Genomic DNA, 15,864 nt, shown 5'->3' with positions numbered 1-15,864 from the left:
GCATGTTTCCTGGTGGGGGCATTACTTCCTTGGATGTTAGGACCTTCTAACCCACAGAGCCCAAGGTTTTGGGGACAGGAAGTAAGAATTATTAATAATTATTAATTATTAGATGGTGACCAGGTATGGTGGCTTGTACCTATAATCCCAGCACTTTGGGAGGCTGAGGTGGGAGGATCGCTTGAGGCCAGGACTTCAAGACCTGCCTAGGCAATATAGTGAGACCCTGTCTCTACAAAAAATAAAAAAATTAGCTGGGTGTGGTAGTGTGCATGTGTTCTAGCTACTTAAAAGGCTGAGGCAAGAGGATTGCTTGAGCTCAGGAGTTTGGGGCCACAGTGAGCTGTGATCACTCCCTGCAATTGCACTGCAGCATGGGTGACAGAGCAAGAATCTGTCTCAGAAAAAAAAAGCCACTTTTACCTCTGTGCATTCTCTGCAACGTAGGTGGATTGGCTGCTGGTGTAAGGCGCGTATCTGCAACCTACAGACAGAACGCCAGCCTCTCAGAGTGTCATCTCTTGCCTTCATCAGGGCATTTCACAGTTCTGTCAAGCTTTTCATAGTGCTTTTCCTCTTTTGCTTTTGCTTTTCTCCCCTCCATTTATGTTGTTGGGATTCTACTTAGTCTCCCCTCTACTTTTATAACCTTGGTGCATGACGTTCTTTCTCCCCCTGTTCTGATTACACTTGGCCTTGACTTTCGTTTCCATAAATGAGTGAGACAAGAGGTGTTAAGAGCCTTGCCGAAGACTGCACAGTAGTTCTTGTCAGAGCCAAGCTGGAGCTAAGTTTTGGATTTCAGACTTGCTGTCTTTTCACTAGATTGAGTTGCCTCATGATGGCTGAGGATAGAAATAGCCTCATATTTGAGTAAAAGCCAAACAGGGAAGCGAGCAAGCAAACAACAATTACAACAGCACACAGAAATTAAAAAAGAGGGAGAGAGAGGAATACTCATTGACATAACTAGAGAAACCTGAATTTAGTGTTCTCTCTGCTCAGTAATTTGGTTCCAGGTGAATTATAAAAGAAGTCTTTGTGAATGTTTGCCTACTTTGGTTTGTTCCAAAACTGTTAAAAATTTATAACTCTTAACCTGCCCAACAGTATCATTTGGGACCTAAGCTCAGAGCTAATATGAGGCATAATACATAGAGTCAATAGTATCTGTGCTTAGAAGTAAGAGAATCGCACTTGATATATTAACTTAATTTCTTTTGCAGAATTAAGGGTGTTTGTGTACAGATTCTGTGTATGATACCAGGTAGTCAAGCCTTGGTTTTGTAGTCTTTCTCCCTAAACCATCACAAGTAAATAAGGAAACTATGAATATGTGATTAGGTAAACCAAATTGGAAGAGAAAAACAACTGCTTTAATTCAAAATAGTCTCATCAAGTGTACCTTAGCAGTAAGTTTTACAAAGCCAAGGTCATTTCCTCTGTGCATTTTTCCATGACCACCATCATTCCTCCTTCAGCTTCAGTACTTGCTTCCTGCTCTGAGACATTTTATTTTATTATTTTATTTCAAAATATTACAGTGGTACAAGTGTTTTTGGTTACATGGATTGTTTTTGTAATGGTTGAATCAGGGCTATAAGTGTGTCCATCACCCAGATAGTGTTCATTGTACCCGTTAGGTAGGTTTTCACCCATCCTCTCCACCCCTCCTTCGTACTTGATTTCCATTGAGTTTTACTTCCCTCTCTGCACACGTGTTCATTGCTTAGTTGTAATTTAATAGTGAGTGCATATGGTGTTTGTTTTTCCATTCTTTAGACACTTCACTTAAGATAATGGTCTCCAGTTCCATCCAAATTGTTACAAAAGGTATTAATTTATCATTTTTATGGCTGAGTAGTATTCCATGGTATACATATACCATATTTTCTTAAGCTACTCATGAATTCATGGGCACTTGGGTTCATTCCACATCTTTGCAATTGTGAATTGTGCTATAATCAATATTCAAGTACAAGTGTCTTTTTTAGAAAAGGACTTCTTTTCCTTTGGGTAAATACCCGATAGTGGGGTTGCTGGATCCAATGGTAGGTCTACTTTCAGTTCTTTGAGGAATCTCCATACTGTTTTCCATAGAGATTGTACTAATTTGCAGTCTCACCAGCAGTGTATAAGTGTTCCTTTCTCCCTGCATCCACACCAGCATCTATTGTTTTTGGACTTTTTAATAAAAGCTATTCTAACTGGGGTAAAGTGTTATTTCATTGTGGTTTTAATTTGCATTTCCCTGATAATGAGTGACATTGAACATTTTTTCATATTTTTATTGGCCATTTGTCTGTCTTCTTTTGAAAAGCTTTTGTGTGTGTTTTTTGCCCACTTTTTAATGGGGTTGTTTGTTTTTTTCTGGCTGATTTGCTTGAGTTCTTTGTAGATTCTGGTTGTGAGCCCTTTATCGGATATATAGCTTGCGAATATTTTCTGCCATTTGCTGCTGTCTGTTCTCTCTGTTGATTGTTTCCTTGGCTGTGAAGAAGCTTTTTAATTTAATCAAGTCTCACTTATTTATTTTTGTTGTTGCTGTGATTGCCATTGGGGTCTTTTTCACAAATTCTTTGCTAGACTGATACCTAGAAGAGTTTTTTTCTACATTTTCTTCTAGAATTCTTATGGTTTCATGCCTTACATTTAAGTCTTTTATCCATCTTCAATATATTTTTGTGAATGGTCAGAAAGAGAGGTCCTGTTTCATTCTTCTGCATGTAGCTATCCAATTCTCCCAGCACCATTTATTGAATAGGAATTCTGTTCCCTAGTGTATATTGTTGTCTGCTTTGTCAAAGATTAATTTGCTATATGTGGATGGTTTTATATCTGTGTTCTCTGTTCTGCTCCATTGGTCTATGTCTTTACTTTTGTGCCAATACCATACTGTTTTGGTTACTACAGCCATGTAGTATAATTTGAAGTCTGGTAACATGATGCCTCCAGCTTTGTTGTTTTTGCTTAATATTGTTTGTCTATTCAGGCTCATTTCTGGTTCCAAATGAAGCATAGAATTAATTTTTTCTAGATCTGTGAAATATGATGTTGGTATTTTGATGGGGATTTCATTGAATCTGTAGATCACTTTGGGTAGTATGGATCTTTTAACAATGTTGATTCTACCAATCCATGAGCATGATACGTTTTTCATTTGTTTGTGTCATCTGTGATTTTTTTTCTCAGTGTTTCATAGTTCTCTTCGTAGAGGTCTTTCACTTACTTGGTTAAGTAATTCGTAGGTATTTTATTTTTCTTGTAGCTATTATGAATGGTATTGAGCCTTTGATTTGACTGTCAGCTTGACTGTTATTGGTGGATAGGAATGCTACTGATTTTTTGTAACCTGAGACTTTGCTGAATTTATTTCTCAATTCCAGGAATCTCTTGGTGGTGTCTTTGGGGTTTTCTAGATACAAGATCATATTGTCAGTGTTCTGGGACATTTTTTACCCAAGCAACCCATTTGACATGTACTAGATTATGATTTTTATTATGTTGTGCATTTCAGATATATCTATAAAGTAAAAAGATGACATTTTAAGATAAAATGGAATTCTTTTTATGCATATAAGATTTGCTTCTTTAAAAAAAGGAGATTATATACTTATTCCAACTTTACTTAAAATATTTAAAAGAGTTTTTTTGAGAAGAAGGGGAGTCTTCCTTGTGAATTGCCTTCAGATCCTATTACAAACAAGAATCCCTGTCCCTATAAGTTTAGAGTAATAAAACACTTTTACTAAAAAAAGCTCACTTATTTCCTTTGCATCTCTGGGAAGTTCACCAACCATTTTGTGCTTTAATATCCTCAACTATAAAATGATGATAATAATGGTACTTTTCTCATAGAATTATTATGAATGAATGAAATATCTGAAATACTTAGAGCAGTGCCTAGAACATTATAAATGCCATATGCCTTTGCTATTACTATTTCTGTTATAACCACATCAACAGTGATGGTGATGATGACTAGTACTAACAAATGACTTTTGGCTGTGGCTACAAACAAGAAACATCTCCCAAAGATGCAGATTTGCCACTCATGGGAACAGTGAAAAGATGTATTGGAAGATCTAAAGTCAGTTCTAAAACTGTTGGTCCCCACAGTGTTTTGACGAATGAAGTGATATTGGAGTAAATGTAAAAAACTATTAGATGATTGCTCCAAAAGAAGCATTGAATGTGTATTACATGTCTTTTGTAAAAAGTCACCCATATACTTTACATCTTGGTTCTCCAAAATACACTTCTTAAAGATACAAGCTGTGTTTTCCACTTGCATGTATTTTCCATAATATTCAGCACAGTGTTTTACAAATTACAGATGTTCAATAAATACGTCGATTAGCTGCTTAGGTAGAGGTGAGAGGAGGAGAATTAGGAATAAAATGTTCTCCAGTTAATTGCAAATTGCTTTCCTACTTGAAAATGAATTTTCATTTCATTATCTTGCTCTACAACTTCTGGAAAGTGCTTTAGTTTGCATTTCTTGTTTGATGTTGTACAAGTTTGTGAATTTTGTGGAAATCTAAATTCCTACAAAGGGTCCATCACAGGATTTTCTATTTTTACTGTTGTTTCAAAATGGAAAGAAGTGTCGGTGTCAAGGCAAGCCTGCTCCAATTACATTTCATGAAATTTGTTAAAATAATTGAAATTTAGAGCTGGTAGAGACCATGCTGCAACAGCATAAACACCCACCACAGTACCTGAAGCAGAATGGAAATCGATAAGTTGTTGAAAACAAATGGATCATTTTGTGCATTCTCCTCATTCGCAGTTGAAGAAGCTGACTGTGATAATTTGCCTCCAGTCATGCAGTGGCATGGGAGGGAGGGACTAGAATAAATGTTCCTGATGCCATCATGCTCTAATTGTGGGCTTCATATTTAAATTGTAACATGGAAAAGACTATAAATTTAGTCTTTGGATGACTTCCTTTATTTTAAAGTATGTGTATAAGTCAAATCTTTAGGGTACTATCTATTTATTACCTTTTAGTAAGGCTGTAGTAAGAAGTTGTTCATATAAATCAAAATGATTGTTTTAAGGAGAAACTAAAGTAAGATGTTTGCAAGTGGCTTGTTCAAGGTGTGCCAATGGATTAATTCCCTTTCTCTCTACTGTAAGTTTTCTTTGCTCTATTGTATTATTAGGGATTGCTATCTCCTATGAAACCCTTTCTGCTGGAATAATTTGTCTCTCCCAAGACACGACCCTTATCCTACTCTTCTGCATGTCTTAGACTTTCAAGGAATGTTGCTAATCATGCTGATTGATTTTTCTGCTATTTTACAGGATGGAAAAAGTGAGTCAAGTTCATGTACCTGTTTGAAGGGGCCCAAACTGTCAGATATAGGGACAATTGCCTGGATGATAACACTCAGTGATGCCCTCCACAATTTCATCGATGGCCTGGCCATTGGGGCCTCCTGCACCCTGTCTCTTCTGCAGGGACTCAGCACCTCCATAGCAATCCTGTGTGAGGAGTTTCCTCACGAGTTAGGTAAGGGGCTTGGCTTCTCTTGTTCAAGTCAGGTTACCGCTCGGTTTCAGCGGGATGTGCCATTTCAGGTGACAATCCTGCTGATGCACCCAAGTGAAGAAGCCCTTGTTGGACATTGACGATTATCTTTGGTCTCATCCAAAAATTAAAAAAAAAATCTATTCACTTGATATTTTCTTCTTCCAGGGGACTTTGTGATTCTACTCAGTGCAGGGATGAGCACTCGGCAAGCCTTGTTGTTCAACTTCCTGTCTGCGTGTTCCTGCTATGTCGGGCTAGCTTTTGGCATCTTGGTGGGCAACAATTTTGCTCCAAATATTATATTTGCACTTGCTGGAGGCATGTTCCTTTATATTTCTCTGGCAGATATGGTAAGAAATTTTAAATTTTTATTTTGTTTTTATTTAAAATTTAGAAATGAGCATCTGGGTTCAGAGTTGAATAAGGGCAGCCTTCTGCTCTCCAATGTGGAAGGCCTTTCTGTTGAAATTTAAAACATTCCTGTTTCAACAGATCATTTTTCTTGAGTGGTTTACACCAATAATAATCTGAATGTGATTCCCATTGATTCTTTAATCTATGACTTTATTGATAGAGGGTGAAATGATTTGTTTTTGCCAAAGTAGAGATATTTTTCTACTTATTTATTTATTTTTAATTTTAAAAAAACTTTAAATTTTTTGTAGACACGAGGTCTCGCTATGTTGCCCAGGCTGGTCTGAAACTCCTGGCCTCAAGCGTTCCTCCTGCCTCAGCCTCCCAAAGTGCTGGGATTACAGGCGTGAGCCACCGCACCCAATCCCTAGGTTTCTTTTTGCCTTGTGGTCAGTAAACTTTGCCTTTTATTATAGTATGTTGCTGTAGGACCTTCCCCACTCTTTTGTGGGGATGTCACATTTGGAAGAGGAATAACTTGTTAGGCTTATTAGGGTAAATAGCATTTTGTTATTTCAAAATCCTAAATAGCAATAGCCATTTGGGTTAAACTAAAACTGGTACACTAAAATCGATAAAATTATAATTTGACAATATTTATTTGGGTCGGTATGTACTTATATCTATATTTATGTCTATATCTTTATTTATTGTGCACTCCTGAGCGTGCGTGTGTGTGTGTGTGTGTGTGTGTGCGCGTGTGCATGTGTGTGTAGGGAGAGAACATACTGTGCATTTTCAAGTGAATCACAGCGTTCTAGAAAATGAAAATGTGATAGTGGATGAAAGTCAAGGAATATTCCTTTTGCATTTGGAACTGAATGTATAATTAAATAATTTGATTTCCTTCATCCGTCTTCTTAGCTCCAAATTATAATTGCCTCGCTCTGTTTATCGTTCTATGTAGACTCACACAAGAGTGAGGGTTTCATCTCTTAGAACCACCACAGTTATATTTTTTGTCACAGAATTAATATCTCACAGAATCTTTATTCTAGGTGGTCACTTCTCCTTTCTCTGATGTAAGAACAGAATCTATTAGATTTGTTTAGTTTGAAGAAATAATACTAAGAAGTGAAGCAGTATATACTTCAGCAGTTTTGCTTTTTTCAGAGTGGTTCACAGTGTGTGCCCATTTCGTCCCAGCAGCCGTGCCCTGCAGCCAGGCACTCGGGCTGCCTGAGGGTGCTGGGCCCCTGTCGGAGCGTGCATGTATATACACACATATCATCATCTTGGAGTGTTTTGAAAGTCTGCCTTTACTGGTCTCCCTATGTAACCTTTTCAGGTGAAATTATCTGCTGAAAAAGGGTAGAATTTACATAAAATACTTAGGGTTTTAGTTGCTTTCACTGTAATGAGCCTCTTATAGTCTCCAATCGTAGAATAGTGTATAATTTAAGAACCTTCTGATTTTGTGAGGGTAGAGCAAGGGGAAGGAAACAAACTGAAGAAATCAGGAACTAAAGGTATACTTATTCTTAAAAATTTATTTCCCAGCTACTGCTGATAGAGTCTCTGTACCAGGCCTAGAAATCTGTATGGTCTGGGCCCCCGGCGTGAGCAAAATAGGCCCAGTTCTTGCATTCATGAGCCTTTTGTCCAGAAAGAAGGGACCGGAAATTGAACAAACACAAAATCAGACAGATGACTAACCAATTACAAATAATAAAAAATGCTGTGAAATAAAAGGAAAAGCAGTATGTATGACCCGAGATGATGAGGAGTCTAGATAAATAGGAGGGGCTAAGCTAAGGGAAGTGTTTCAGGAAGGTCTGATTTAAGGTGAAACTTGAAAGATTTAGTCCGCTGAAAAACTGGAGTGAGAAGAGTTCAGGCAGAGGTTGTGGCAGGTGTGAATATTTTGAGGAAGGAAAGAGGCTGGATGCATTTAAGGTCCTGAAAGAATGGTGTGGACAGAGGACAGACAGCAAGGAATTGAGAGAGAGAGAGAGAGAGAGAGAGAGAGAGAGAGAGAGAGACAATGCGTAAAATGAGATAAATCCCATTCCACTGTTCGGTTCGGTTGGAGAAGGTATTTCAGTACTTTTTACTCTTGTTGGTGGCTGAAAGGGCCGGATATTCCTATTAAGCTGCCTATACTGAAACCTTTAAACACCTAAAATAAGTCATCATACCTCCCCTCCCAGATGATCACAAGGTATTATCCAGATAGTGCCTTGTTTTATTGCACTTGGCTTTATCATGCTTTGTGGACAGTGTGTTTTTTACGAACTGAAGGTTTGTGGCTGCCGTGTGACAAGCAAGTCTGTCCAATAGCCTGTGCTCCCTTCCTGTCTCTGTATCACATTTTGGTAATTCTCGCAATATTTCAAACCTTTGCATTATTATTATTATACCTGCTATGGTGCTCTGCGATCAGTGATTCTGATGTTACTACTGTGAACTGTCTGGGGGCACCGTGGGCTGCACCCACATAATACAACAGCCTGAGTCAGTACATATCCCCCGTGTGTTCTGACTGCTCCACCGACCAGCTGTTCCCTCGTCTCCCTCCCTGTTCTTTGAGACACAGCAGTATTGAAATTAGGCAAATTAATAACCCTGCAATGGCCTCCAACTGTTCAAGTGGAAGGAAGAGTCACAATCTCTCACTTTAAATCAAAAGCCAGAAATGACTAGACTTATAGAGGAAGGTGCGTTGAAAGCTAAAGTAGGCCAAAAGCTGGGCCTCTTGCTCCAAACAGTTAGCCAAGTTGTGAATGCAAAGGGAAAATTCTGGAAGGGAATTAAAGGTGCCATTGCAGGGAACACACAGATGATAAGAAAGTGGAACAGCCTTACTGCTGACCTGGAGAAAGTTTTAGTGGTCTGGACAGAAGATGAAACCAGCCACAACATTCCTTTAAGCCAAGCCTAAGCCACAGCAACTCTCTTCAGTTCCCTGAAGGCTGACATAGGCAAGGATGCTGCAGAAGAAAAGCTGGGAGCTGGCAGAGGTTGGTGTATAAAGTTTAAGGAAAGAAGCCGTCTCCATAATAGAAAAGTGCAAGATGAAGCAGCAAGTGCTGGTGGAGAAGCTGCGGTGAGTCATCTGGAAGATCTAGCTGGGATCCTTGGTGAAGGTGGCTACACTCCACAACAGATTTTCAATGTAGGGGAGACAGACTTCTGTTAGAAGAAGATGCCTTCTAGGCCTTTAATAGCTAGAGAGGAGAAGTCAATGCCTGGCTTTAAATCTTCAAAACACAGGCTGACTCTTGTGAAGGGCAAAAGCAGCCGTTGACTTTAGTTTGAAACCCATGCTCGCTTACTGCTCCAAAAATCTCAGGATCCTTAAGGTATATGTGAAACCTACTCTGCCTGTGCTCTAGAAATGGAACAACAAAGCCTGGACAACAGCACGTCTGTTTACAGCGTGGTTTACTGAGTATTTTAAGCCCACTATTGAGACTTACTGCTCAGAAAAAAAGGATGCCTTTCAAAATATTACTGACGTTGACAATGCAGCTGGTTACCCAGTAGCCTGATGGAGATGTACAAAGAGATTAGGGTTGTCTTTGTGCCTGCTAACACTGCATCCATTCTGCAGCCCGTGGACCAAGAAGTATTTTGCCTTTCAAGAATTATTCTATAAGAAGTATATTTCCTAACGCCATAGCTGCCATAGATAGTGATTCCTCTGAAGAATCTGAGCAAAGTAAGTTAAAAACCTTCTGGAAAGAATTCACCTTCTAGATGCCATTAAGAACATTCATGTTTCATAGGAGGAGGTCAAAGTATCAACATTAACAGGAGTTTGGAAGAAGTTGATTCCAACCTCCATGTTTGACTTTGAGGGGTTCAAGACTTCGGTGGAGGAAGTCACTGCAGGTGTGGTAGAAACAGCAAGAGAACCAGAATCAGGAGTGGAGCCAGAGCTGTTGCTGAATTGCTGTAGTCTCACGGTGAAACTTGAATGGATGAGGGGCTGCTTCTTATGGATGAGGAAAGAAAGTGATTTCTTGAGATGGAATCTAGTCCTGGTGAAGATGCTGTGACCATTGTGGAAATGACAACAAAGGACTCAGAATGTCACATGAACTTAGTTGATAAAGCAGCGGCAGGGTTTGAGAGGATTGACTCCAGTTTGGAAAGAAGTTCAAACACTATCAAACAGCTATAGAGAAATATTCCATGCAAAGAAGGGTCAGTTGATGTGGCAAACTTTGTTGCTGTCTTATTTTAAGAAATTGCCGCAGTCACTTTAATTTTCAGCAACTACCGCCTTGATCACTCGGCGTCCATCGAGGCAAGACCCTCCACCAGCTAAAAGATCATGACTCACTGAAGTCTCAGATGACTGTTAGCATTTTTTAGCAATAAAGCATTTTTTAATCAGTGTATGTACATTACTTTTTAGGCATCATTCTATGTATTAATAGATTACAGCATAGTATAATGTATATCTTTTCTATACATTGGGAAACCAAACTTACTGGTGTGATTTGCTGTATTGCGATATTGCAGTGGTCTGGAACCGAACCCACGGGAACTCCGATGTGTGCCCACCAACGGCTGTTTTGTGTTTCACCACAAGATGGCAACAGGTGTCTAACAATATCATCTGTCTTCCAGTTTCCAGAGATGAACGACATGCTGAGAGAAAAGATAACTGGAAGAAAAACTGATTTCACGTTCTTCATGATCCAGAACGCTGGGATGCTAACCGGGTTCACAGCCATTCTTCTCATCACCTTGTATGCTGGAGAAATCGACTTGGAGTAGTCAGAGATGGAAGATGGTGTTGTTAAGAAAGGCATGTAATAAAAGCATCTCCGAAGATTTCAAGCTGATCTTATTTAGTTAAAAGATAATTTTGTTCTAAGTCGTAGGTCAAGGAAACTCATTATTGGTTTAAGTCTGTGAAATAGGCCATTATTTGTTGTTAAAATGCTTCAGAAGGTTTTTGGTGTCAATCTGAAATTCCTAGGTGTCTTTGGTAAATACCCATTTTCCGATGTGTCACCCATATTTAATATCATGATAAAAAAGACACGCTTTATGTAATCACTTAGACACCTAGACCCAGAAGAAGATACCAGATATGTTGTGAGAGCCTTTAAAACTCTATGGTAGGATCAAAGTTTCAAGTGGTTTTCATTCAACTAATTTGTTCCAGAGCTTTCTAGAGCAAGTATTACACAATGTGGAAGAGAATCAAAACGTATACAACACTAATTATAAAGGATTCCAAGGTTTTAAGGAGCTCAAGAGAGAAAGATTTCTCACATCTTTTTGCGCTGTTTCATATTTCAATTAAGGAACTTGTAGGGTTGTTTTGAAAGCCACTCTAAAGTAATATGAATCGGGAAATTAGCAAAGTGTTGTGAGCCTTACTAATTTGGGGCTGAGAGGCTTCTTTCTACATGTCAACTCTACCAGACTCCATGAAAAGAACATCATGGAAAGCTGGTGACAGCCCGGTTTTGGTGTGCCATGTGTTTGCTTTGTGAAGGTGAAGAATATGTTGGTTTGGAGAAAGAAATTGAATGTAATTTTAAGTAATTTTACTTTTGAAGATGAACATAATTATTTAGCAGAGAATATTTTAATAAATGCAAAACAACAGCTGGACTGCTGCATGTCAAGGACTGATTAACTAGAAAACATATGTTCCTTTGTGTGACTGAGAGTCATTCAGAAAAGACTTCTTTTGTATTCAGTCTGCATTTTTCCATATGGTATACCCTGGAAAAAAATTAGCACACCGTGGTTATTTTTCTACCTTTTCTAAAAGATAGAACCTGTTTACTCATTTAGCAGATATAGAAATTCGGTCTAAAATTGAACATCCTAACCCCAATTCACACTCCCACGTCACTTAAGGACAGATGATTTGACAGTGAGGAAGATGGTTTTGACAAAAGCCAGCCACGATCTCAGGAATTACATTTTCCCACAGATCAGAGAATGTTTTCACACAGCAGTAGCACAGATCTGATGAGTATTTTACATGGATGTTAATGTATATTTCACTTTATGACTGATAATTAAAAAATTATTGTTTGACCAAATAGTAAACACCTTTGAAACCAAGGATCGTGTCATTCATTATTCACGTTGTGTGTTTCTTTTTCGAGTGAGCACTGTGTACCTGGGATGGTGGGCAGAGCTACAAACAGGAGATGGGCGGGGTGTACAGGCTGTAAATCGACTTTGCCAGGTTCATGTCCATGGCATTTGCTGAGCTCAGCCAGCGTGAGAGCCACTGTGATGACAGTCCCCGACTGGCATTGTGACAATGGTCTGTAGATGCTTAGTAAGGCCCCACTGACTTGGGTATTTCTGAGTTACCACATCTAAAAGGGTTTCTTTAGGAGCTTAAATTTTTTTAAAAAGTGAACTAGTTGAGAAGAGGCAAAATCGCACTGTGAGTCCACGAGACACGAGTGCAGGCGTGTCGACGGGGCTCGTCGCTGGTGGCCCACGCCGGGGCGTTAACCCGGGCTGTCCTCCACGCTCTGGGTGGCATCACCTTCCTTTAGGTCTCACTTGGGTTTTGATTTCCAGACTCCGTCTGTGTTCATTCAAGGTCCATTATGGTACAAGAGGTTCTTAACCCCGTAATAAGTAAGTTCTCTAACAGTGATGCTACTACGGCTGCTTTCTCCATGACACTTTGCTTCCACATGGCTGTGAGTTGTGACACAGGTGGGGATTGTTTTTCCTGTAGCTGTTCTGTGCTAGGTAAGCACAGAGCTTTTGCTTGGGGCCATTTGGCCTCCCAGACTGGAGGCTTCCAGCTTCTGTACGGTTGCACAGTCGGCGACTGCGCCGGGCAGATGTCAGGTGAGCCGAGGCAGCCGGGTGAGCTGGGAACTCCGAACGCCTGGTCCTTTGATCCTCAGACACGCCTTTCTCCCGTGAGTCAGGGGGGCAGTTGGAGAGCTAGGGTGCATCACTGCAGGGAGCCCCTCTGAAGAACCCCAAAAGTGCCAAAAAGAGAGAGTTTGGCTTTAAGTACCCATCAGAGAAGGTGAAACCGTATTTTTACAGTATCTGTCAAGTGGGAACTTTTTTGTCCCTTCTTTTCTCTCCTCTGTCTCAGCACGTAAGTCTGCAAGGGCCAAAAGCCGGTTAGCAAACAGGGGGAGCGGAGATAAAAGAGGACGATTCCTTTTCTGAAGTCTGACCTTTGAATACAGATTCAAGTACCGACTGAGGGAGTGGATTGGACACTTTAATAATTGACTTGAGGCTGTTTGTGACGTAAAGTGACTGTAGGATTTCATATTCCCCTAGAGTCACGTGTCAGAACCCTCCCTGCGCCAGGCAGGTTTCCTCCAGGGCTGGAAGGGGTACCCAGTCCCTCTCTTCCAGGCAAGTTTAAAAGGACAGTAAGGAATAACATCAGTTGTTTCTAGCTCACCCTGTAAGAGCTGTGTGTTAGTGTCCTGAGTATACACACACTTCAAAAATTAGCACTTATGGCCGGGCGTGGTGGCTCACGCTTGTAATCCTAGCTCTGGGAGGCCGAGGCGGGAGGATCGCTGGAGGTCAGGAGTTCGAGACCAGCCTGAGCAAGAGCGAGACCCCGTCTCTACTAAAAATAGAAAGAAATGATCTGGACAGCTAAAAATATATACAGAAAAAATTAGCCGGGCATGGTGGCGCATGCCTGTAGTCCCAGCCACTCGGGAGGCTGAGGCAGGAGGATCGCTTGAGCCCAGGAGTCTGAGGTTGCTGTGAGCGAGGCTGACCCCAGGACACTCACTCTAGCCCGGGCAACAGAGTGAGAGTCTGTCTCAAAAAAAGAAAAAAAAAATTAGTACTTACCAAAACCCCGTGAAGTGGGCTCTATTTTTATTACCAGTCCTGGCTGCAGCTGAGAAGTCGCAGGGGGACGGCACGGTCCGGGCGTGTGGCTGGGGCGGAGCGTGACCAGAGCCTGTCACCCACGCCGCGGGGACACGGCTGCGACAGCGGGACAGCCGCCCCCCTGCAGCCGGCTTGGCCCGCGCTGCACACTGCGAAGGGCGGCGCTTGCGGGACTTCTGTCCATGCGACAGAGCACGTGGCGAAGGGCGACTCCGGAGCTCAGAGGCAGTAGATTAGCAAGTGGCACAGGAAGTATGACCAAAGTGACGTCGCGCTGTGCCGATGGGATTTCGTGCGTTGGCTACGGTGAGGACATACACTTTTCAACTGTGCAGAATGGAGCTCTGCTTTCCACCCCTCTGTATCCTGCTTTTTGCCCCAAAAGGCTGACGGCCTGGACGTCAGTGGGTGCCACAGACGGGGACCCCCACCAGAGCTCGCAGGAAGGGAGCGCGGGGACAGGGTGTCGGTCCCGCGACCGTGTTCCCACCGCGTGGCCGCGGGTGGCCTTGCCAGCGGAGGACGTTCTTACACTCTCCGGGGAAGGCCCAGCTGGTTTTTCTGATTTTCAATTTGTCACCAGCCGGTACTTTTATAAATACAATGCAAAGGAATTACTAGAAAAATGAAATAAAATTAAAAATATAAGGATAGAAAAATCTAAACCCCATTTTTTTATTATTAGAGCCACCAGACACATGATCATCCTATTGAAATGTACACGCTTCCCCTCAATTTCCTGCCCCTAGCTCGGGCCCGGCTCCCCCGGCAGCTCCCGGACCAGGCCGGTCTGTGGGTTCCTCTCCTTGGCTCCGGGTGATGAATGTCTCTCTGTCCCTTTGGCCTAGGGGTGGGACAAGCTCTGGTGTTTTTAGCCCCCGGCTCCTGCAGCGTCACCGTCACCGGTGGTTTCCCTGCAGCCCACCTGCATGTTTGTAAGTAGTCCCTTTGTAAACAAATGAGCCTGCCTCACCTCATCCTCATGCTGGGGCACCATGCTGGTTCCCATTTGCGACAGTGACTGATCAGCAGCAAATATCCTGCTCTGGAAGACGAGGTGCCCGTGTGAATGTGCGGGAGACAGTAGGACACTAAACCTAGTAACTGGGAGTGGAGTTGGCACCACGTGAAGGCAAAGTGGAGGGAATGGGGGCGAAAGGCGCTAAGAAGCCACGCGGTGAATGTTCTTAAGGTCATGGGATGGAATGGGGTTGGATTAATTTGTGTGATTAACTATTCAAACTGAGAAGAATACCTAGGCTATTCTGAGAGACTAGCCGGAAGGGGACCCACCACACTGCTGGCAGGTAAAAATAGATAAAGCCTCTGACTCTCTGGCAACGCTTCCTTAGGCATCAAGCATCACTCATTTTCAAGTAAAGACATAGAATGGATGTATTTCAAGTAAAGAAGAATGGACGTATTTCTATAAATGCTTAATGAATGAATAGTTTGTGCTTTATGAGAATTTTTCTCAAGAGATATGTTTACAGGTCACAGTCCTTCCTTACAGTAGACTGTGAATCGTCACGAAACATATCTGCATGAGAAGACCAGGGACTGCTGCTTGTGGCCATGGAGCTGGGACACTCCGCCTGTTCACAGCAGACACTGAATAGCAACAGCTGTCCTTCGGGAGTCATTATATGTGGGGACCTCCATGTTGCTACTCTTACAATGACATAAGAGCTTGTTAATGGACTGGGAGACATTGATTTTAGAAACCCTACAAACTGTGGAGGAAAGTACTTCATATGCATCTTTCTACTTTTTCCATCATTACTTTTGTGTTTCAGTAAAAAGGAGTCTTTTGGTTTGTGAAACCTGAACCTTGGAATTTTAGCGTGTAAACATTTTATGGAAGGAAACAGAACAGTCAACAGCACTGCTGTAGTGATCCTTTGGTGTTTTCAGGTGAAAAAACTTAAAAGCATTTTAGAATGGTGAGTGTTAGAGGTGACATTGTGTAAGATAGGAGTTAGGTTGCCCTGTAATTTCACAGTGGCAAAATTGGTGAAAGTGATATTGAAATCACCGCCAAGCATGTTTGGAGTAACAAACTTCTGTTGATTTTTCCTGCTTATCTTGAC

At 41.4% G+C, this 15,864-nt stretch overlaps 1 protein-coding gene across 3 annotated transcripts in view; it reads left to right on the top strand.

Moving 5' to 3' along the window:
* SLC39A8 (solute carrier family 39 member 8) overlaps nt 1–11,992 on the top strand; it is a 72,529-nt gene extending 60,537 nt beyond the window's left edge. For all 3 annotated transcript variants that reach the window (XM_045536644.1, XM_045536642.1, XM_045536643.1), the window contains exons 6-8: nt 5,311–5,518; nt 5,705–5,889; nt 10,532–11,992. In XM_045536644.1, coding sequence (XP_045392600.1) covers nt 5,311–5,518; nt 5,705–5,889; nt 10,532–10,681 — 543 coding nt within the window. In that variant the 3' untranslated portion in view covers nt 10,682–11,992. The remainder of the gene's footprint in view (nt 1–5,310; nt 5,519–5,704; nt 5,890–10,531) is intronic.
* Nucleotides 11,993–15,864: the final 3,872 nt, after the last annotated feature.

Source organism: Lemur catta, chromosome 24, assembly GCF_020740605.2.
Source record: "Lemur catta isolate mLemCat1 chromosome 24, mLemCat1.pri, whole genome shotgun sequence".
NCBI classification, from domain to species: Eukaryota; Metazoa; Chordata; class Mammalia; order Primates; family Lemuridae; genus Lemur; species Lemur catta.
This window is presented reverse-complemented; position numbering and strand designations above follow the sequence as displayed.